General features: G+C 44.8%; 1 protein-coding gene across 2 annotated transcripts in view; it reads right to left on the bottom strand.

The window, feature by feature from the left end:
- Positions 1–34: 34 nt before the first annotated feature.
- The window catches only part of ELOVL3 (ELOVL fatty acid elongase 3), a 45,080-nt gene continuing 22,454 nt past the window's right edge, over positions 35–22,660 (bottom strand). The window contains exons 1-5 of one of the 2 annotated variants that reach the window (XM_055093315.2): positions 3,712–6,136; positions 2,974–3,189; positions 1,866–1,997; positions 1,056–1,207; positions 35–799 (exon numbers count right to left, since the gene is read on the bottom strand). In XM_055093315.2, coding sequence (XP_054949290.1) covers positions 372–799; positions 1,056–1,207; positions 1,866–1,997; positions 2,974–3,074 — 813 coding nt within the window. In that variant the 5' untranslated portion in view covers positions 3,075–3,189; positions 3,712–6,136 and the 3' untranslated portion in view covers positions 35–371. Of the gene's footprint in view, positions 800–1,055; positions 1,208–1,865; positions 1,998–2,973; positions 3,190–3,711; positions 6,137–22,660 lie in introns of those variants that run through there. The other variant, XM_055093316.2, reaches the window with a different exon arrangement.

Raw genomic sequence — 22,660 nt, 5'->3', positions numbered from 1 at the left:
CCCTCTTTTCCCCCAAATCCCCCAACTCTCAAAATTTTGTTGACATCTTTAATTTAAAAAAACAGAGCAAGAAGAAGAAAGATTTCTGGATAGAAATTAAATAATCAGCTCTTGGGACCCTCCTCCGCCCCACTCCCATCCCAGGGCCTGCTTGGCCTTCACATTAAAAACAGAAACATTAAAGTAACAGACCACACCCCCATCCCAGGGTCACCCTTCTTGTCTGTCAAAAATTCCAGCCACCTTGGGGCACACATCCTCTGGGGAAACCATGCAGGTAAGGCAACCTAATCATTCTCCCAAAACTAAGCCCAGCCTCTTGGTGCCCTGGAGAAGAGAGAGCCTGGAGCTTCATTGTTCTCTCCAGACCTTCACTGGCTCTTGGTCTTGGCTTTGACCTTGGGCCTGATGTAGGTCTGGTGGAAGAAGTGGGCAAAGAGGATGAAATAGGTCATATACAAGATGAAGGACCAGAATAAGTGTTCCATCGTGGTGTGGCATCCCTGATCCTGCCTCCAGATGTACGTGAGGATGCTGACGATGGCTCCTACAAACATCTGCAAGATCTGCAGGCTGGTGATGAGCATGGGCAGCATCTTGGGGGGCTTCACGTTGGCAGCCTTCAGAGTGTAGTAGGTGTACATGATGGCATGAACACCAAAGTTCATGGTGGCGAACCAGCCTCCTGCAGGCACTTTGTTCTTGTATCCAAAGCTTGTGTACACGAGCACTGTGCTGTGGTGGTACCAGTGAATAAAGATGAGTGGCCGCTTACGCAGGATGATGAAGGCTGTGTCTCCTGGGAGATGGAGAGTCATAGTTGGCATACCACCCAGTGCTGGGACCACCCTCTGCACTGGATGTAGGGACACGGGAGAAATTCTCAGGGGAGGGAAGGGGGTCTTTGTGGCAGAGAATCTGTAGAGGGGCTTGGGTGAGAGGTATTATTGGGACCCAAGGGTAGGAAAGAGACCCTCCATGGGATGGGTGAAGGGAGGGCCCTGAGGAAGGATGCAGTTCACAAGGCACCAGAAAGACAAAGCTTTGCCACTCACCGAGTTCTATGACCTTGCTGAGAAGAAAGACCCAGGACCAGAATTTGACTGTGGAATTATTGACGAAGTTGGCGAAGCACACGGTTTGCTTTAGGCCCCCGGTAAGTAGCACAGTCCCCATAACGCCCCACATCCTCACTGCCCCCAGGATACTTAAATGGGACAAAGGAAGATGGTGTAAGTGTCACCCCAGGCACCAATAATCCACCCTTCCCCCGGCTTGGCCAGGTTACTGTGTTCCAAGCTCTACCACCTCCCCACCTGTCCACAGGGGGTGGGTCAAAGCTCCTGAGATCCTGAAGCCAATCTGGTAGATCCAATCAGTAGTCTAGAGGAGATGAGGGCTGGAGAAAGATCAGGGAATGCAGGGGGATGGGACTGAAAGTTGAGTTAAGGAATGGGGTTCTTGGGAGGGGTTAGGAGCCTGGGAGGAGATGTGTAGAGGGATAGGGGAAGACTGAAGGAGTTTGGGGGAGAAAATATGGGGAAGTTATTGGAGGGTCTTGAGAGAGGGTGTTAGGAGGTGACACTATTAGAGGCTGGAGAAATTAGTTGCGAGTACAGACTCTATGAAGGCAAGAGGGACAAAGCAGAGACCACCAGGTAGGGGTCTAAAAGAGAAGGAAAACAGGATAATATAACAGAAGAGGGTAAAGGCTGGGAGGGGAACTAAAGCTGAGAATGAGATGGGGAGAGTGTTACAGGGCAACTTGGGGACAGGATGGAGGTTGATGCAATCGGGAAAGCTTTAAGGGATAGAATGGTGGTCTAAGATCTAGAGAAGAGGCAGGGAGTGGGATGGGGTCTTACCTGAAGATTGCAAGGCAGAAGGACCAGAGGATGAGAGGCCCTTGCAGGTTGAAGCCCTTGCGTTCCTTCATGTAGTTCTGCCCCACAGCGATGAGAAGCAGGTAGATCAGGGCTATGGGGAATGAGGTTGCCCTGGCAAGCAGAAGGCAGAGGGATGGGCTCATGGGTGGGTGCTGATTAGAGAAATGCCCACTCATCTCTCCAGGTGAGTGCTCTGGGTTGGAGTCTCAGTTCTGCCACTTACTAGCTATGTGACATTGGAAAAACCAACTTAATTCTCTGAGCCTTGGCTTCCTCATTTGTAGAGCGCGAATACTACATCTCTCCTGGGGGTATTAACGTATACAAAGTATCTAGCACAGGGCAGGAGCTATGTCCAAGGTTTCTGTGATTATTGCTCTCTCAGTGGGGTTAGAGGTGGGTGATGGCTGTCTGGCCCGCGCCTAGAAGCAGCCCAGGGCTGTGGTGTAAGAAGTGTGGCAATAGCTTCTCCCTGGTTGGGGCTCCTAGAAGCAGCCCAGGGCTGTGGCGTAAGAAGAATGTGGCAATAGCTTCTCCCTGGCTGGGGTATGGCAAATTGGTTGGAGCATAAAGTCAGCCCCCAAAACCTCTGGGGAGCTTTAAGGCAAAGCCAGAGAGCTCTTCCTGGGGAAAGCTTGGAAGAGCTCTCTGACTTCGCCTCCTTCTCCATAGCAGGAACGGTGGAGCACCTGGGGAACGATGGGATAATTGTAAAGGGCAGGCTGTCCCCCGGGCCCTGCACTGTGCACACACGCGCGCACACACAGCCACAAAGGACGGGGAAGTCATCTAGCAAGGCTTCAGATCAACCTCACGCCTCCAAGACCCTTCTCACTACACGCTCTCTTTGACTTCTGTATGTTTCCACGTTCTCCCTCATCCTCTTATTTCTGCTTGCTTGCTTTCAGCTCTAATCTCTTTGAGGTGCCACATACTACCTGCACCTCGGACAAAGGTAGTGTGAAGCCAGTACGAGGGAGTCCCATAACTCTGCTCTGTAAGAAAATCAGTGTGGGCATTCAATGCCACCCCCTCGCGCCCCGGCCCCGGGGCCCTGGCATGGCCTTTCCCTCTCCCGAAGTCTCACCAATACTCCTCGAAAAAGGGCCTCATGTCCTTGGACAGCTCGAAGTTATAGGGCTGGAACAGCTGATTTACTTCATGTGAGACATTCATGGCTGTGACCATCTAGTTTTGCACAAGTCAAGGTCCAAAGCTTGGAGGCGCTGGGTGAAAGGCTGGGGCTCCGAGGATGGCGTGAACCTCGGGGCGAGACGGAACAGAGCCGGGACAGAAGGAACTCCTGGGCAAAGGGAGGAGGGCGTCGGACCTAGGCACGTGCGCGGCGGCGCAGCCAGCTATCCCGGGCGCAGCCACTGCGATATATAACGCGGACTTGAAAAGCTGTCTGCCCGGGCGGCGCGCGACCTCTTTCCTGCGCCCCGCCGCTATCCAATCTCGACCAAGATATGCCTCTGCTCCGCCCCTGGGACGCAGTCCGCATTCTGATTGGTCATACTCAAGGGCCCGCCTGCCAGGCGTTTCGCACACCCCGCCCCAAGTCCCGTCGTAGGCCATCGCCCGCCCACTTCCCCAGACTTTTCTCCCGTAAAACGTCCATCCCATCCCGTGCGGCCTTGCGGGTTCCCTTGGCACTGTCAACCGTGGCCTTTGCCTCGGTTTGCTTTAATCTTGACCTGCTTAGCAGTGAGAAGAGAGGAAAGGTGTCCTTAGGCTTTGGTGCTCCCACCCAGAAATGGAGGCGTCAGTTTCCAGGCTCCCTGAGATCCTGGGAAACCCAGGCCTGTGATGAGCAAATACTAACCTGGGCAACGCAGAGCTTCTGTAGTCCCTTCCACCTCCTAGCTTCGAGTCTGCGGTTGTGAGTGGGTGGAAGGAGATGAATTTTAAGGAGTTTTATTGTTGAGGTTGTTGATGTTGATGTTTGGGTTGTTGAGGCTGTTGTGGTTTCTTTATAGTTTCCTGAATTCCTGAACTGCTCCAGACTGACAGTAATAACCATGGAGAGAGGAAATGGGGTCACCCTCTGGGCTTCTGGAATTATTGTCTTCAGGTTTCCTGGAGGCCTCTTAGGGTTTAGGGAGGGGGAGAGCCAGTGTATCTCCCCAAGGCCTGTTGTTTTCTCTCCCTAACCAAATCTACTCCTTTCTCGCCTGTGTAACCAGCCCCAAAGAAATAAATGTTCTAAAACTTTTAAAAGTTTTACTTGGCTGTCCCTTATTTCTTTCCTAGGTTTTATGAAAGCGAAGGAGAAATACAAGGCTTGAGGGCAGTTTGAGATAAGGTGGAAATTTGCAAAAAGTGCTAAGAAACATAGATATAAAATAATTAAAATCAAGATGTGGGTATAAATGGCTATGTGCAGTAAAGCTCTAGAGCCAGAGGATCCAAGTAGGAACCCCAGCTCTATTTCCTAAACCTCAGCCACTGTCTATGCGAGGGTGTAGTGGAAGTCCTATCAGTGCCATCTAAGTGACTCAAAAGTGCATCTCTTTGTCTCTGTACCTCATCACTTCTCACCTGGTCACGTTACCTGGTTGCACTGCCTCTTTCTCTAATACAGTGCTTCTGCTCTTCACTGCATTGCAATCAGAAAAGAGTTCCTATACCTGGCTGATTACCAGATTCCTGAGCCTCAACTGCAGAGATTCTGGTCCTATAGGTTGTCTCAGACTGTACTTGGAAAACCACTACTTTCTGTTTGCTTATCCAGAAAACAGCTCTGCTTTCCTGCTTAAAAACCTTCAGTGGTTCGGCCGGGCACGGTTCACGCCTGTAATCCCAGCACCTTGGGAGGCCGAGGCGGGCAGATCATGAGGTCAGGAGATTGAGACCATCCTGGCTAACACCGTCAGACCCCGTCTCTACTAAAAAATACAAAAAATTAGCGGGCGTGGTGGCGGGTGCCTGTAGTCCCAGCTACTCGGGAGGCTGAGGCAGGAGAATGGCGTGAACCTGGGGGGCAGAGCTTGCAGTGAGCAGAGATCGTGCCACTGCACTCCAGCCTGGGCGACAGAGTGAGACTCCGTCTCAAAAAAAAAAAAAAAAAAACCTTCAGTGGTTCCTGATGGCTCCATATATAGCCTGACAGCTAATCAAAAGGTGATCAATACATGTCTATGGATGAATGAATAAATAAAAGAATGAATATTACAAGAATAATGCCATCTAGGTCTTACAAGACCCAAGTTCAAGTCCCAGCACCCCCATTAATGAGCCATGTGATTTTAGGCAAGTTACCTAGCCTTTGTCACATTCTACTTCAGAAAAAAATGCATATAGTCATACTCGCCTGCTTATGTCACAAGGTTGGGATTAGTATGCAAGCCAGATAATGTAGATAAAATGATACTGTGGACTAGACACATGGAAATGGCAAGGTGAATCATTATGGGAGGTTTACAAATGCATATGGAGAATATATACTCAGTCCTGGATTTCTCTGTGAAGATATTTAACATTGTCTTTCCCTGTGAGGTTTAATGGTGAGGCTTGGAGGAGGTATATGTGGAAGAGGGAAAGAAGAACACTCGGGGCTGGGCACGGTGGCTCACGCCTGTAATCCCAGTACTGTAGGAAGCTGAGGTGGGGGGATTGCTTGAGCCCAGGAATTTGAGACCAGCCTGGGCAACATGGTGAAAATCCATCTCTACAAAAAGTACAAAAAATAGCTGGGCATGGTAGCGCCCACCTGTGGTCCCAGCTACTCAGGGACTGAGGAGGGAGGATCACTTGAGCCAGGGAGGTCAAGGCTGCAGTGAGCTGTGATCCTGCCACTGAGCTGTGATCACACCACTGCACTCCAGCCTGGAGTGAGACTCTGTCTCAAAAAAAAAAAAAAAAAAAAAAGCTGGGTGCAGTGGCTCACGCCTGTTATCCCAGCACTTTGGGAGGCTGAGGTGGGCAGATCACCTGAGGTCAGAAGTTCAAGACCAGCCTGGCCCACATGGTGAAACCCCATCTCTACTAAAAATACAAAAATTAGCTAGGTGTAGTGGCGGATACCTGTAATTCCAGCTACTTGGCAGGCTGAGGCAGGGAGAATTGCTTGAATCTGGCAGGCGTGGGTTGCACTGAGCAGAGATTGTGTCACTGCACTCCAGCCAGGCCAACAGAGCGAGACTCTGTCTCAAAAAAGAAAAAAGAGGAAAAATCTTCAGAAATTATATTCTAGAGGAAACATTCCTTGACCCTTGGACTTGGTCTGGTACCCTTATTTTATATAAACTATTCTCAGAGCATGGTATTTCTTTTCTTCAGTGAGAGTTTATAATTAGTTGTTTTTGTGATTTCTTGATCAATGCCTGTTTTTCCTACTAGTTCTTGAGCTCCATGAATGCAGGGACTATGTCTATTTTTTAAAATTTTTTATTGTGAGACAGAGTCTTGCTCTGTCGCCCAGGCTGGAGTGCAGTGGCCTGATCTTGGCTCACCGCAACCTCTGCCTCCTGAGTTCAAGCGATTCTCGTACCTCAGTCTCCTGAGTGCTGGGACTACAGATGTGTGCCACCACGCCTTGCTAATTTTTGTGTTTTTAGTAGAGACAGGTTTCGCCATGTTGGCCAGGCTAGTCTTGAACCCCTGACCTCAAGTGATCTGCCCACCTCAGCTTCCCAAAGTGCTGAGATTACAGACATGAGCCACTGCCGGAATATGTCTGTTTTTTTCATCATTCTCCTAACCCTGAGCATAACCCAGGTAATATTTGTTGCGCAAGTGATTGAATGGATCAAATCCTTGGCATGTAAACCTGAGTGACATTATTTATTCTCCAGGATAAATACTCCAAGCCTATCTTTTGTGTGGTCACTGGTTTTGTTTTGTTTTTTTTCCCCAGTAGCCCTCCTGAAAGCCTCAACATAGAGGAAGAAGCGGTAAGCATGGGATGGTGTGAGCAGATGAATAACTGAGCAGGCTTTGGAAGTTTATAGAACACCAATCACTTGTATTACATGGTGCCAAGTAGCTGCCTTCTGTGTCTATGGGTTCTCAACCCAACTTCTTTCTCTCCCTATTTCCAACTGCCTGTTGGACATCTCTACTGGTATGTTCTGCTAGCATCCTTAGCAATACACACCCCAAAAAGAATTTGTTATCTACCTCCAAAATAGGCTGATTTTTCCAGCCACTATTTATATAATTTTTCAGGCTAGAAATTGTGAGGTCAAGTTATATTCTTCTATAGGACACAAAGTCCTGTCATTTCTTCTGGAGGTGGCATGGTCATCAGAATGCCTATATTCAGATTTTATCTCTGCCACCTACTACCTAGGTAACCTTGGCGAAGACATCATCAAACATATCATGGCCTCAGCTTTCTCATCTGTACAATGGAGATAACTACTTCAGAAGGATGTTTATGAGGATCAAATGAAATAATATATGTTAAAGAGCATTGGCGGGGCATGATGGCTTATGCCTGTAATCCTAGCACTTTGGGAGGCCAAGGCAGGAGGATCACTTGAGGCCAGGAGTTCAAGACCAGTCTGGGCAACAGAGTGAGACTCTGTCTCAATTTAAAAATAAATAAATAAAGAGCATTATACAATGTAAAGAGTTGAGTAAGCATCAGTAATTATTTACAAAAAAAGCGACATTTTTACCTTCTTTGTTTGTTTGTTTGTTTGTTTGTTTTTTGCGATGGAGTCTCGCTCCTGTTGCACAGGCTGGAGTACAGTGGCGCGATCTTGGCTCACTGCAACCTCCACCTCCCGGCTTCAAGCGATTCTCCTTCCTCAGCCTCCAGAGTAGCTGGGATTACAGGCGTGCGACACCACGCCTGGCTAATTTTTGTATTTTTAGTAGAGACGGGATTTTGCCATGTTGGCCAGGCTGATCTCGAACTCCCGACCTCAGTTGATCCACACGCCTCGGCCTCCCAAAGTTCTGGGATTACAGGCGTGAGCCACTGTGCCTGGCCTGAAATGTTGTTTTAAGTAGGTCAGATAAAGGGTTAATGTGCATACTACACAAAAATCTTATTCATAGTCTTATCTTCGACCCTTGGTAAATGGCTAAGGATACAAACAAGCTCATTTCATACACTCCAGTGTCTCCAAATCTGCCTCTCATTTGCTGCCAGAAAGGTCTTTCTAAAACACATGAGCTCATGTCATTCCTCATTAAGAACAAAAATAATCCTCAGGACAAAGATCAGATTCCTGAGTTTAGCCCTGACCATTCATTTCCAGCCAAAATCCCACCATCCCTCAGCCCCAGCATTCCGCATTGTAGCCATAATGGACAACTCTACATACTTACCCCTTTACCTCTCTGCGCATCTTTCCCTCTCCCCCCAGCATTCCGCATTGTAGCCATAATGGACAACTCTACATACTTACCCCTTTACCTCTCTACGCATCTTTCCCTCTCCCCCCATACATCATTTTCTCACCTGGACAAATCTTAACTCTAGCTCTAGCTCTAAAGTCACTTGCCCTGCAAAAGCCTAATATATTTCAGAGTCAGGCCCTTCCTTCTTTGTCTTTCATTCAAAAAACTTTGCCCAAACTGCCTGCCAGTATTGTGCTTCTACTTGTGGAGGACAGTCAGTCATATATTTTCTGTACTATTCTGGCTCCCTCACCCTATCCCAAATGGTCATTTTCACTAGGTCACTCATCCTTGAGGGTAGCACATACTACCTGGCACATAGTGGGCACTCAAAATATGTCTGTTGCTTTGAATTGAGTAGGCACCTAAGAGGAAATACAAACAATAAACATTTTTTTAAAAGACTCAACTTTCTTAGTAATTAAGGAAATGCAAATTAAAGACTGTATGTATAGTGTGGTCCCAATTAATAGCTAAGCAGCAATTAAATACCTAATGCCAGTCAAAGCTTTGGGAAACAGGTGCAATCACACCTGGCTAGTGGCCAAGTAAACTGATATAATCCTTGTAGAAACACACTTAGGCAACATTTAGCAAGAGCTGGTATGCTTTGACCCAGTGTCTCACCTAGGAATTCAACGCAGTGAAATAATCCAAAAGAAAAAAAAATCTGTATGTATTAATATATATATATATTTTTACATTCCACTGAACATTTAATAAGTTACATTCAGCTACAACTTTTTTAAAGGGACAAATTATAATGCAAGTATTTATTCAAATGCTGACCATTAAAACACCATCTGAACCATGTCAAATAATACTCATTTCCTTTTGTGAAATGTGTTAATGAGAACTTAAGAATTTCTACAGAAGGCTGAGCATTTTCAACATCCCCAGCCTAGATGAGAAAAGACTGTATTCGCTTAGTGGTGATTCAGGAAATACAATACAAAAGGAGCTTCAACTCCTATGTGGAGACAAGGCTGGCATCCACGATGGATGGGCTCCAGAAAACAATCATGCAGTGTTCCCGTTTTGGTCTGAGAACCAAGACACAAAATCTGATCTAGGGTGAAACTACATATGGGACATGGAGAGGACTGGACCAAGGGGCTCACTGTATCTGGAGGACCAAAGAGAAAGTAGTATGCAGATATTGCTTTGACCTTAAAATAAATGTTAAGTGAGACAAAGAAGAAGCCAGGAGCCTTCTCACAACCTTTCCAGGTCAGCAGCTCCCAAGATATTTACTTCAAGGTAGTTGGTAGGAAATATAAATGTTCACTGGCTCTGACTCAACAATTAAACCATCATAACAGATGCAATGTTGAGGAGAGGCAGCTGTCAAACCACCTATAAACTCGAGTGGGGATCAGCTTGAAAGATGCCTATCTATTATCAGTGTCTGGGAAGACTAAAAAAAAAAAAAAAAAAAAAAAAAGGCCAGGTGAGGTGGCCCAAGCCTGTAATCCTAGCACTTTGGGAGACCGAGGCAGGTGGATCACCTGAGGTCAGGAGTTTGAGACCAGCTTGGGCAACGTGGTGAAACCCCATCTCTACTAAAAATACAAAAATCAGCCAGGTGTGGCGGCACATGCCTGTAATCTCAGCTACTTGGGAGGCTGAGGCAGGAGAATCACTTGAACCCAGCAGGTGGAGGCTGCAGTGAGTGGAGATCCCGACAGAGCAAGACTCTGTCCAGCCTAGGCTGGAGTGCAGTGGTGCAACCACGGCTCACTGCAACCTTGACCTCCTGGGCTCAAGCAATCCACCCACTCAAGTAATTAGGATGACAGGCATGTGTCACCACATCAGCTTTTTTTTTTTTTTTTTTTTTAAGTTCTCGCTATGTTGCCAAGGCTGGTCTTGAACTCCTGGCTCAAATAATCCTCCCTCTTTGGCCTCCCAAAGTGCTAGGGTTATAGGGATGAGCCACTGCACCCAGCTGAGACTGTTAATTATATATAAAGAGTACTTGACTAGACACAGAAAATATTAATAAGTGTGGTTTTCTTCCCCATGAAAACCAGCTTTTTTAAAAAATTGAATGTTCCCAATGCAAAGAAATGATAAATGTTCCAGATGATGGATGTTAATTGCCCCAATCTGATCAGTATACATTATAATGTATCAAAACATCACTATTTGCCCCATGAATATCCACAATTTTACTTGTCAATTAAAAAAATGATTAAATACTTTTTTAAAAAAGCAGTGATTTGTAGAGCAGGTTTCTGATGATTGTAGACTGGATTGTAAACCTTTTGTAAATGCTTGCATTTAGTGGCATTTGTTATTTGCAGTAAAGGGTCAATCACAAGTAATACATAAATAGACTATTATTCCTTTATTGTAAGTAGCTTGTTGCAAAATAAATATGTCAGCTATTAATGAAATCATTTCAAAAAGGAAAAAAATTAGCCTTACAAAGTAATATCAACTGATTAAATTTCAATCTACTTTAATTCCCCATCAATGGCCCAATAGCCTGGAACATTCAAAGCAGTTTCTTTGGCTACCAAATTATGTCACCATTATTAAAATGTATATTTTAGGCCAGGTGAGGTGGCTCATGCCTGTATTCCCAACACTTTAGGAGGCCGAGGTGGGTGGATCACTTGAGGTCAGGAGTTCGAGACCAGCCTGGCCAACATGGTGAAACCCCATCTCTACTAAAAATACAAAAATCAGCTGAACGTGGTGGCCTGCTCCTGTGGTCCCAGCTACTCCGGAGGTTGAGGCAGGAGAATTGCTTGAACCTGGGAGGCAGATGTTGTAGTGAGCCGAGATAACACCATTGCACTCCAGCCTGGGGGACAGAGTGACACTCCATCTGAAAACAAAACAAAACAAACAAAAAATATATATATATTTGAAAGTCATATTTTAAGTCACATATTAAGTCAGTGGGACTTAAAATAATAGAAAGCTGGAAGGCTAGGGGTGGTGGCTCACGCCTGTAATCCCAGCACTTTGGGAGGCTGAAGTGGGTGGATCATTTGAGGTCAGGAATTTGAGACCAGCTTGGCCAACATGTTGAGACCCTGTCTCTACTAAAAATACAAAAATTAGCCGGGCGTGGTGGTGCGCACCCATAATCCCAGCGACTCCGGAGGCTGAGGTAGGAGAATCGCTTGAACCTGGGGGGCAGAGGTTGCAGTGAGTGGAGATCAAGCCACTGCACTCCAGCCTGGGTGACAGAGTGAGGCTCCGTCTCAAAAAAAAAAAAGACAGCTGGAAACAACCCACTGATGGATAATTACTGAATTTAACATCGCAACAAACATTGAACTAACATCACAGAACAGCTTGCATCTATCAGAATATGAAGAAACGTGAAACTATGTTTCCAAAATAATGTGAAAGAAAAACAATATTCAAAACCATACCTTTCCTATTACCTCAAATATCTAAAAGCAATAATGTTCCTAAAGACTGAAGTTGAAAAGAAGCACTAAAATGTGAAATCAATTGATGGTGTGGGTGAGATTATAGGCATAAACTTAGAAGTATTTTAAATTTTCTCTCATGTTGTTTTAAAACTGATAGATACATTTTGGAATGCTTTGCATCCAATAAATAATGCTTTTTAATGGCATAAGAAATGCTCAGAATATTATGTTAAGTTTCAAAATGTAGGATATGAGACGATATGTATAGTATGGTCTCAAATTTGTTGACTAAAAATGTGGAGGCAATTCAGATGGGAAGAATGTTCGTAAAATTTTTGTAGGGAAAAAATATGCAAGAAAACCACGTAGAGAAAGAAGATTGGAAGGAAATATACCAAGATGCTAATGGAATTTGTCTCTGAATGGCAGAATTTTAAAATTATTCTTATAATGAGTAAATGTTTAAAAGTAATAATAAATGTATTGAAATATCTTGGATTGAAGTCTTTTTTTTTTTACATGTGCTCTGTCACTAATTGACTTCTCTGCTTCCGGTTCCCTACCCTGGGATCCTGCATTCCTCCCAAACTCATCGTTTCCCCGGTATTTTACTGTCTTGTTTTTTTCTTGATATTTCTGGCTGTGCCTTTGTGAGATTTTCTTCCCCTTCTTTCCACCTCTTTAATGCTGGTTCTTCTTCTTCTTCTTTTTTTTTTTTTCTGAGACAGAGTCTCGCTCTGTTGCCCAGCTGGAGTGCAGTGGCACGATCTCGGCTCACTGCAACCTTCACCTCCTGGTTTCAAGTGATTCCCCTACCTCAGCCTCCTGATTAGCCGGGATTACAGGCGCCTGCCACCACGCCCGGCTAATTTTTTGTATTTTTAGTAGAGGTGAGGTTTCACCATGTTAGCCAGGATGGTCTCGATCTCCTGACCTCGTGATCCGCCTGCCTTGGCCTCCCAAAGTGCTGGGATTACAGGCGTGAGCCACCGCGCCCGGCCTGTAATCCAAGCACTTTGGGAGGCCGAGGCGGGAGGATCACCTGAGGTTGGGAGTTTGAGATCAGCCTGACCAACATGGAGAAACCCCGTCTCTACTGAAAATACAAAATTAGCCTGGCGTGGTGGTGCATGCCTGTAATCCCAGCTACTCGGGAGGCTAAGACAGGAGAATAGCTTGAACCCAGGAGGCAGAGGTTGCAGTGAGATGACATCACACCATTGCACTCCAGCCTGGGCAACAAGAGCAAAACTCTGTCTCAAAAAAAAAAAAGAAAAAGAAAGAAAGAAAAGAAAAGAATTCCTCTGGTTGTTGTCAGGTTTTTTATTATTAGATTCCAGAATTCCAAAAAAGTAGATTCTGACAGTTTTTGCAGCTTAATCATTGCCCTAGTGGAAGACTGGGGTTTTGAAGCTGCCTGTTCTACTTTTGTTTTGTTTTGTTTTGTTTTTTGAGACGAAGTTTCACTCTTGTTGCCCAGGCTGGAGTGCAATGGCACGATCTCAGCTCACCGCAACCTCCGCCTCCCAGGTTCAAGCTATTCTTCTACCTCAGCCTCCCGAGTAGCTGGGATTACAGGCATGCGCCACACACCCGGCTAATTTTGTATTTTTAGTAGAGATGGGATTTCTCCATGTTGGTCAGGCTGGTCTCAAACTCCCGACCTCAGGTGATCCACCCGCGTTGGCCTCCCAAAGTGCTAGGATTACAGGCGTGAACCACTGCGCCCGGCCTGTTCTACCATTTTTGATGACCCTCAAAACTTATTCTGAAGCCCTGTCCTAAGCCTCTCCCCTCTCCCATAGCTAGGAAAAACCTGTCTCTTCTGAATACTTTAGAATTATCCTTTCCTTGTCCAGAAAGTCTTCTGAAATTAATCAGAAGAAAGGAAAAATGGTGTTTTTTCCATTACTAACATATATGTGCACACACACACACGCATACACGTGAAATTGAAGTGAATGGTAAAAAAAACTTAAAGAGAATAGGCCGGGTGCGGTGGCTCACACCTGTAATCCCAGCACTTTGGGAGGTGGAGGTGGGCAGATCATCTGAGGTCAGGAGTTCGAGACCAGCCAGGCCAACATGGTGAAACCCCGTCTCTACTAAAAATACCAAAAGTAGCCAGGCGTGGTGGAGGGCACCTGTAATCCCAGCTACTTGGGAGGCTGAGGAAGGAGAATCGCCCGAACCCGGGAGGCAGAGTTTGCAGTGAGCCGAGACTGTGCCATTTGCACTCCAGCCTAGGCAACAAGAGCAAAATTCTGTCCCCCCAAAAAAAAAATTTTTTTTGAAGAAGAAGAGGTAAACTGATAAAATTAACTGTCTCCCACTGCTGTCCTCAGTGTTCTCCTTCCAGAGGCACTGCAATGACCTGTCTCCTACATACCCTTTCTAATATCATCTATGCATAAAAGGGTATGTTTGTATATAACTTCTTAAGCGGTAGCATGTTTCCATATTTTTTTTTTTTTTGAGACAGAGTCTCGCTCAGTTGCCCAGCCTGGAGTGCAGTGGCGTGATCTTGGCTCACTGCAAGCTCCGCCTCCCGGGTTCACGCCATTCTCCTGCCTCAGCCTCCCAAGTAGCTGGGACTACAGGCGCCCGCCACCACGCCCAGCTAATTTTTTTGTATTTTTAGTAGAGATGGGGTTTCGCCGTGTTAGCCAGGATGGTCTCAATCTCCTGACCTCGTGATCCACCTGTCTTGGCCTCCTAAAGTGCTGGGATTACAGGCGTGAGCCACCGTGCCCAGCCTTCATATTTTTTTTTAATTAAAATTTTTTTGGGGGCTGGGCGTGGTGGCTCACGCCTGTAATCCCAGCACTTTGGGGGGCTGAGGCAGGCAGATTACTTGAGTCCAGGAGTTCGAGACCAGCCTGGCCAACATGGCAAGACCTGTCTCTACAAAAATATAAAAATTAGCCAAGCATAGCGGTGCTTGCCTGTAGTCCCAGCTAGTTGGGAGGCTGAGGCAGGAGGATCATTTGAGTCCAGGATGTAGAGATGGCAGTGAGCCAAGATCACGCCATTGCACTCCAGCTTGGGTGACAGAGTGAGACCTTGTCTTGAAAAAAGAAAAAAGAAAATTTTTTAAAATTTCATTTTTAATTTTTGTGGGTACATAGTAAGCATATATTTTTATGGGGTACATGAGATGTTTCAATACAAGCATGCAATGTGAAATAAGTACCTCATGGAACATGGGTATTCATCCCCTCAAGCATTTATCCTTTGAGTTACTAACAATCTAATTACTCTCTTTACGTTATTTTAAAATATGCAATTAAGTTATTATTGACTATAGGCACCCTGTTGTACTATCAAATAATAGGTCTTATTCATTCTTTCTGTTTTGTTGTACTGATGAACCATCACCACCTCCCCTAGCCAGCCCCTCACTACCCTTCCCAGCCTCTGGTAACCATCATTCTACTCTTTATGTCCACGAGTTCAATTGTTTTGTTCTCACTTATACCACAAATAAGTGAGAACATGTGATGTTTGTCTTTCTGTGCATGGCTTATTTCACTTAACATAATGATCTCCCATTCCATTCATGTTGTTGCAAATGACAGGACCTTATTCTTTTTTATGACTGAATAGTACTCCATTGTATATATGTACCACATTTTCTTTATTCATTCATCTGTTGATGGATACTTAGGTTGCTTGCAAATCTTGGCTATTATAAAGAGTGCTGCAACAAACATAGGAGTGCAGATATCGCCTTTTTTTTTTTGAGACGGAGTCTCACTGTCTCCCAGGCTGGAGTGCAGTCATGAGATCTTTGCTCACTGCAACCTCCACCTCCCAGGTTCAAGCAATTCTCCCTGCCTCAGCCTGCCAAGTAGCGGGGATTACAGGCATCCACCACCACGCCTGGCTAATTTTTGTATTTTTAGTAGAGACAGGGTTTCACCATGTTGGCCAGGCTGGTCTCAAACTCCTGACCTCAGGTGATCCACCTGTCTTGGCCTCCCAAAGCGCTAGGATTACAGGCATGAGCCACCATGCCTGGTGCAGATATCTTTGATACACTGATTTCCTTTCTTTCAGGTACCCAGCAGTGGGATTGCTGGGTCATATGGTAGCTCAATTTTTAGTGTTTTGAGGAAACTTCAAACTGTTCCCCATAGTGGTTGTACTAATTTACATTCCCACCAACAGTGGTAAAGTGGTTCCCTTTTCTCCACATCCTCACCAGCATTTGTTATTGCCTGTATTTGTTATGGCCTTACCGATATAAGCCATTTCAACTGGGGTGAGATTATATCTCATTGTAGTTTTGATTTGCATTTCTCTGATGATCAGTGATGTTGAGCACCTTTTCATGTGGCTGTCTGCCATTTGTATGTCTTAATTTGAGAAGTGTGTATTCAAATCTTTTGCCATTTTTTGATCAGATTATTGGATTTTTTTCCCTATAGAGTTGTTGGAGCTTCATATATATTCTGGTTATTATTCCCTTGTCACCTGGGTAGTTCGAAAATATTTTATCCCATTCTGTAAGTTGTCTCTTAACTTTGTTGAGCATATTCTTTGCTGTGCAAAAGCCTTTTAACTTGACATTATCCCATTTGTCCATTTTTGCTTTGGTTGCCTGTGCTTCTGGGGTTGCTATTCAAGAAATTTTTGCCCAGTTCAATGTCCTGGATATTTTTCCCAATGTTTTCTTGTAGTAGTTTCATAGTTTGAGGTATTAGACTTAAGTTTTTAATCCATTTTAATTTGATTTTTATATATGGTGAGAGATACAGGTCTAGTTTCCTTCTTCTGCATATGGATATTCAGTTTTTTCAGCACCGTTTGTTGAAGAGACTGTCTTTTCCCAGTGTATGTTCTTGGCACCTTTGTCGAAAATGAGTTCACTGTAGGTGTGTGGGTTTCCATATTATTTTATACCTTGCTTTTTTTTTTTCTTAAATAGGTATGAGATACCATTATGTTGCCCAGGCTTATCTTCAACTCCTGGGCTCAAGCAATCCTCCTGCTTCAGCCTCCTAAAGTGTTGGGATTACAGGTATGAGCCATTGTACCCAGACTATACCTTGCTTTTTAAATTTGTCTCAGAGAGTGTACCATATTAGTACATTTTTTGAATAGCTGTGTACTATTTCATTACATGAATGTACCATATTCCTATAACTTAAGAAAAAGAAAAAGAAGGCCCAGCGCAGTGGCTCACACCTGTAATCCCAGCACTTTGGGAGGCCGAGGCAAGCGGATCACGAGGTCAGGAGGTCGAGACCATCCTGGCTAGCACGGTGAAACCCTGTCTCTACGAAAAATACAAAAAATTAGCCGGGCATGGTGGCGGGTGCCTGTAGTCCCAGCTACTCAGGAGGCTGAGGCAGGAGAATGGCGTGAACCCAGGAGGTGGAGCTTGCTGTGAGCTGAGATCGCGCCACTGCACTCCAGCCTGGGTGACAGAACAAGACTCCGTCTCAAAAATAAATAAATAAAAAGGGCAAATGACTTGAATAAACATTTTTTCAAAGAAGATATACAACTGGCCAATAAGCACAATGTGTTTAACATCCTTAGTCTAGGGAAATGCAAATCAAAAACACAGTGAGAGGTCACTTTATGCCTACTAGGATAGCTATTTTTTTTCTTAAAGGAAAAAGACAAATGTTAGCAAAGATGTGGAGAAATTGGAGCCCTTCTGCATTGTTGGTGGAAATGTAAATGGTGCAACTGCTATCGAAAACAGTCTGATGGTTCCCCAAAGAGCTCAACATAGAATTACCTTATGACCCAGCAACTTTACTCCTATGTATATACCCAAAAGAATTAAAAACAAAGATTCAGTCAGATACTTGTATGTGAATATTCATAGCATCTTTGCTCACAATAGCCAAAAAGTGGAAACAACAGAAGTCTCCATCACCAGATGACTGGATAAACCAAATGTGGTGTATACTCAACAACGGAATATTACTCAGCCATACAAAGGGATGAATGAAGCTCTGATACATGTTACAACATGGATAAACCTTGAAAACATTATTCCAAGTGAAAGAAGTCAAACATAAAAGGACAAATATTGTATGATTCCAGTTACATGAAATATCTAGAATAGGCAAATTCACATATACCGAAAGTAGACCACAGCTTGCAAGTGGTTAGTGCAAGGGGTGAATAGAGAGTTATTGCCTAATAAGTACAGAGTTTCTGTTTGAGGTGATTAAAAGTTTTGAAACTAGATAGCAGTGATGATTGTACAACATTGTGAATGTAACTGATGCACTGAATTGTACACTTAAAATGATAAATTTTATGTTTTATATATATTTTGCCACAATTTTTAAATTAGTAATGTAGGCCAGGTGCAGTGGCTCACGCCTGTAATCCCAGCAGTTTGGGAGGCCAAGGCGGGCTGATCACCTGAGGTGAGGGGTTCGAGACCAGCCTGGCCAACATGGTGAAACCCCGTCTCTACTAAAAGTACAAAAAATTAGCCAGGCATGGTGGTATGCATCAATAGTCCCAGCTACTTCAGAGGCTAAGGCAGGAGTATCCTCTGAGCCTGGGCAGTTGAGGCTTCAGGGAGCCATGACCACACCACTGAACTCCAGCCTAGGCAACAAAATGAGAACTTGTCTCAAAAAAAGAAATGGGATTAATAATAAAATGAACATCCACATATTCTATCTATATTCACCAATTGTTAGCATTTGCCACATTTGCTTTATTGCTCTTTTCCACCAGCAGTTACATTCCAGCTGTTACAATGAATGAGGCAAACTAGAGCTCTAAAACATTGTAGGTGAGATTTGCAAAATAGTATAGACACTTGGGAAATAGTTTGGCAGTGTCTTATGAAAGTAACAATACTTTATTTACCATATGACCCAGCAATCCTACTCTCAGGTATTTACCCAAGAACAAAAGATAACACATGCTTACTTAAAGACTTGGTATGCAAATTTTTACGGCAGCATTATTCATAATAGGGCCAAACTGGAAACAAACCAAATATCCATCAACTGGTAAGTGAATGAACAATTTCTTTATTATGGAATACTACTCTGTACTAAAAAGAAATGAGACTTGATATGTACAACAATGTGGCTGAATCTCAAAAACGTTATGCTAAGTGAAAGTAGTCAAGCATAAAAAAATATATCGTGGGATTCCATTTATAAGAAATTCTAGGAAAAGCAAAACTACAGTGTCAGAAAGCAGGTCAGTGGTTGCCTAGAGCTGTTAGGTGAGGGGATTGAATTGTAATAGGGCAGGAGGTAACTTTTTAAGGTGATGGAAACATTTTATATCTTAATTGTAGTGACAGTTGCATGACAGTATACGATTGCCAACATCTATCAAACTGTAAAGTTAAAATGGATGAATTTTACCTTATGAAAACTATACTTCCCTGAGCATGGTGGCTCATGCCTATAATCCCAGCACTTTGGGAGGCCAAGGCGGGCAGATCACCTGAGGTCGGGAGTTTGATACCAGCCTGACCAATAAAGGAGAAACCCTGTCTCTATTAAAAATACAAAAATTAGCCGGGAATGGTGGCAGGTGCCTGTAATCCCAGCTACTAGGGAGGCTGAGGCAGAAGAATCGCTTGAACCTGGGAGGTGGAGGTTGCGGTGAGCCGAGATCATTCTATTGCACTCCAGCCTGGGCAACAAGAGCGAAACTCCATCTCAAAAAAAAAAAAAGAAAGAAAACTATACCTCACCAGGTGCGGTGGCTAATGCCTGTTGGGAGGCCAACGCAGGTGGACTGCTTGAGTCCAGGAGGTCAAGGCTGCAGTGAGCCAAGATCATGCCACTGCACTCCAGCCTGGGTGACACAGTGAGACTCTGTCTCAAAAAAAGAGAAAAAAGAAAGAAAAGAAAAAAAAGGAAAGTACACACATACCTCAATAGGTTTGGGAGTAATTAAATGGAAGAATTAGGCAACTCAATAAGAATTGACACTCTCCAAAATATATAACTTGTATTTGTACAAGGAAAAACATATCAGTGTCTGTAATTGCATAGACTCTCTTCAAGTCCATGGAAGAAGTTGGTAAGAGGGGCATCTGTGGAGAGGGAAACTTGGGGGTTGGGAAAAGTGGCAGGCCTTTTGACTTTCTTAGAATTTTTCTGGGTGCACATATTACTTATGTAAGGAATAAATAAAATAAAGTAAAACAGGTATAAAAATAAACTGAACTTTGAATTTTTTAAAAAGAGAGAGGAGAGGTCAGGTGCAGTGGCTCACGCCTGTAATCCCAGCACTTTGGGAGGCCAAGGCAGGCAGATCATCAGGTCAGGAGTTCAAGACCAGCTTGACCAACATGCTGAAAACCCATCTCTACTAAAAATACAAAAAAATTAGCTGAGCGTGGTGGTGCATGCCTGTAATCCCAGCTACTCAGGAGGCTGAGGCAGGAGAATCGTTTGAACCTAAGAGGCAGAGGTTGCAGTGAGCCGAGACTGCACCACTGTATTCCAGCCTGGGTGACACAGCGAGACTCCATCTCAAAAAAAAAGAGAGAGGAGAAATGTGACCATCCTTTTAGACTCAAATTTGGTGAAGTGGGTCATACTTATTTATTTACTTTTGAGACAGAGTTTCACCCTTTTCACCCAGGCTGGAGTGCAATGGTGCGATCTCAGCTCACTGCAACTTATGCCTCCCAGGTTCAAGCGATTCTCCTGTCTCAGCCTCCCGAGTAGCTGGGACTACATGCATGTGCCACCATGCCCGGCTAATTTTCTATTTTTAGTAGAGACGGGGTTTCTCCATGTTGGTCAGGCTGGTCTCGAACTCCCGATCAGGTGATCCGCCTGCCTCGGCCTCCCAAAGTGCTGGGATTACAGGCGTGAGCCACCATGCCCAGCTCATATTTATTATATGAGCATATTGGTACTTTTTAAATCTAGTAATAATAATAATAGCTAACATTTTTTGAGTTTTGCCTTTAAATAAAAAAAAAAAAAGGAGACTGTATTTTACTGGCCACATCTATTCGAGAGCTTGGCACGAAAGCCTGGGCTGAAACAGCTGGCAGGCCTCAGATGATGGGTCCTGGGCCCAAGAGATAAGGATCATGTTATGGGAGTTACACACCAATCAGGGTTTTATGGATTGAATCCAAGGGAAATAAACCAGGCAGGAATCCAGGGTTTCCAGTGTGACCCTGGAAAATCTCAAATGTGTGGGTCACTCCTCTACCACAGACACCCTGCCTCCTGGCAGAGAGGTAGGTTTGATATGTGTAGCTGGGAGAGCCAGAGTGGGAGAGAGGCCTTTGGGGAAAACAAGGAAAGTGGGGAAGTAGTATGGAGGAGATAAGTGAGGCAGGGCCTGTAATGGAGAAATATACTCTTTTTGCTCCACACATGGCTTCAGGGAGGGAACAGGTTCAGGAGGACAGCTGATGGATGTAACAGGGTATTGCTTCAAAAACCCTGAGGTAGGCACACAACCACAGCTGGGTGTTCCCATTTATCTCAGGATCACTGGTTTGGAGGTTGAGCCATTATAAGTCACTGTCTGGATCCTGACACTTCACCCAGTTGATTAGACCTGTTTTCTGGGATCATTTCCAAGAACCTCTATTTCCACTGTTTCTCGGGACACTTGAGTATTCTGAGTCTTCTGTGGAAACTAGCCAAACACTTCCAACCTCTCTCCTACTTGAAGAAGAGTCAATTCTGTCCCCAACACAGGAAAACAGATGAATTAATGCATTAAGTACCTGCTATCAGCCACTTTGCAAATTGAGCCTATACTGGACTTCACTATGATTACTTGCTATAAGTGTGAATCTTGTGTTTTTTCTAAGCTATGTGTCTTGTCTCCCCCAGTTTATGAGAACTTTTCTGAGAGCCAGGGGCCAAGTTTGCCAAACCATCCAACCTACCAAAACCTCAAGGCTCTACCTCCACATAGATTTAGTGCTCTCTCTCCATCCTAGTCTAAGGCAGGAAATAGACAGCACGGTCAAACTGGGTAATTTGATGAAAGCTTAATAAAGGAATTATTAAACTAATAAACTCATGTAGGAAAACACACAAAGGAAAACACACAAATGGACCGTGCTGTCTACCCCCTGCCTTAGACTAGTTGGGGCCATTTTTCCCCTAGGAGGAATGGCGGAGGGAGCCATTACTATTTTATTATTATTATTATTATTTTCTGAGACAGATTTTCGCTCTTGTCGCCCAGGCTGGAGTACAGTGGCATGATCTTGGCTCACTGCAACTTCTGCCTCCCGGGTTCAAGCGACCCTTCTGCCCCAGCCTCCCGAGTAGCTGGGATTACAGGCGCCGGCCACCAGGCCTGGCTAATTTTTTTTGTATTTTTAGTAGAGACGGAGTTTCATCATGTTGGCCAGCTGGTCTCAAACTCCTGACTTCAGATGATCCACCCACCTCGGCCTCCCAAAGTGCAGGGATTACAGGCATGAGCCACCGCGCCCGGCCAAGCCATTACTATTAATACAATACAGAGACAGAGCTTTGTGGAGAAGGCTGCCTGACAGGAGCTGTGACCTTTGGTCAAGGGATACAGCAGCCCACCGCAACCTGAAGATTGGGAGCCAGGGAACTACCCTGCTGTCACTTTCCTCTCACTCTCGGATCACTTGCCAGTGCTCCACATTGGTCAAATTCAACCAGAAGCCAGAGGGCCTAAGAATCTGCTAATCAGTCAACACAGGTCAGCATCCTGGAGCACAAAGCAAGGAAGAGGGCAGTGTGCACCTGGAAGGACAAACAGAAGATGATCTTTAGCCTGGATTACTTCAGTAACCTTAACCTATAGTCTTGTTTCTTTTTTTTTTTTTTTTTGAGACGGAGTCTCGCTCTGTCGCCCAGGCTGCAGTGCAGTGGTGCGATCTCGGCTCAATGCAAGCTCCACCTCCCGGGTTAACGCCATTCTCCTGCCTCAGCCTCCCGAGTAGCTGGGACTACAGGCGCCCGCCACCACGCCCGGCTAATTTTTTGTATTTTTAGTAGAGACGGGGTTTCACCGTGTTAGCCAGGATGGTCTCAATCTCCTGAACTCGTGATCCAC

The sequence above is a fragment of the Pan paniscus genome, chromosome 8 (genome assembly GCF_029289425.2).
Source record: "Pan paniscus chromosome 8, NHGRI_mPanPan1-v2.0_pri, whole genome shotgun sequence".
NCBI classification, from domain to species: Eukaryota; Metazoa; Chordata; class Mammalia; order Primates; family Hominidae; genus Pan; species Pan paniscus.
This window is presented reverse-complemented; position numbering and strand designations above follow the sequence as displayed.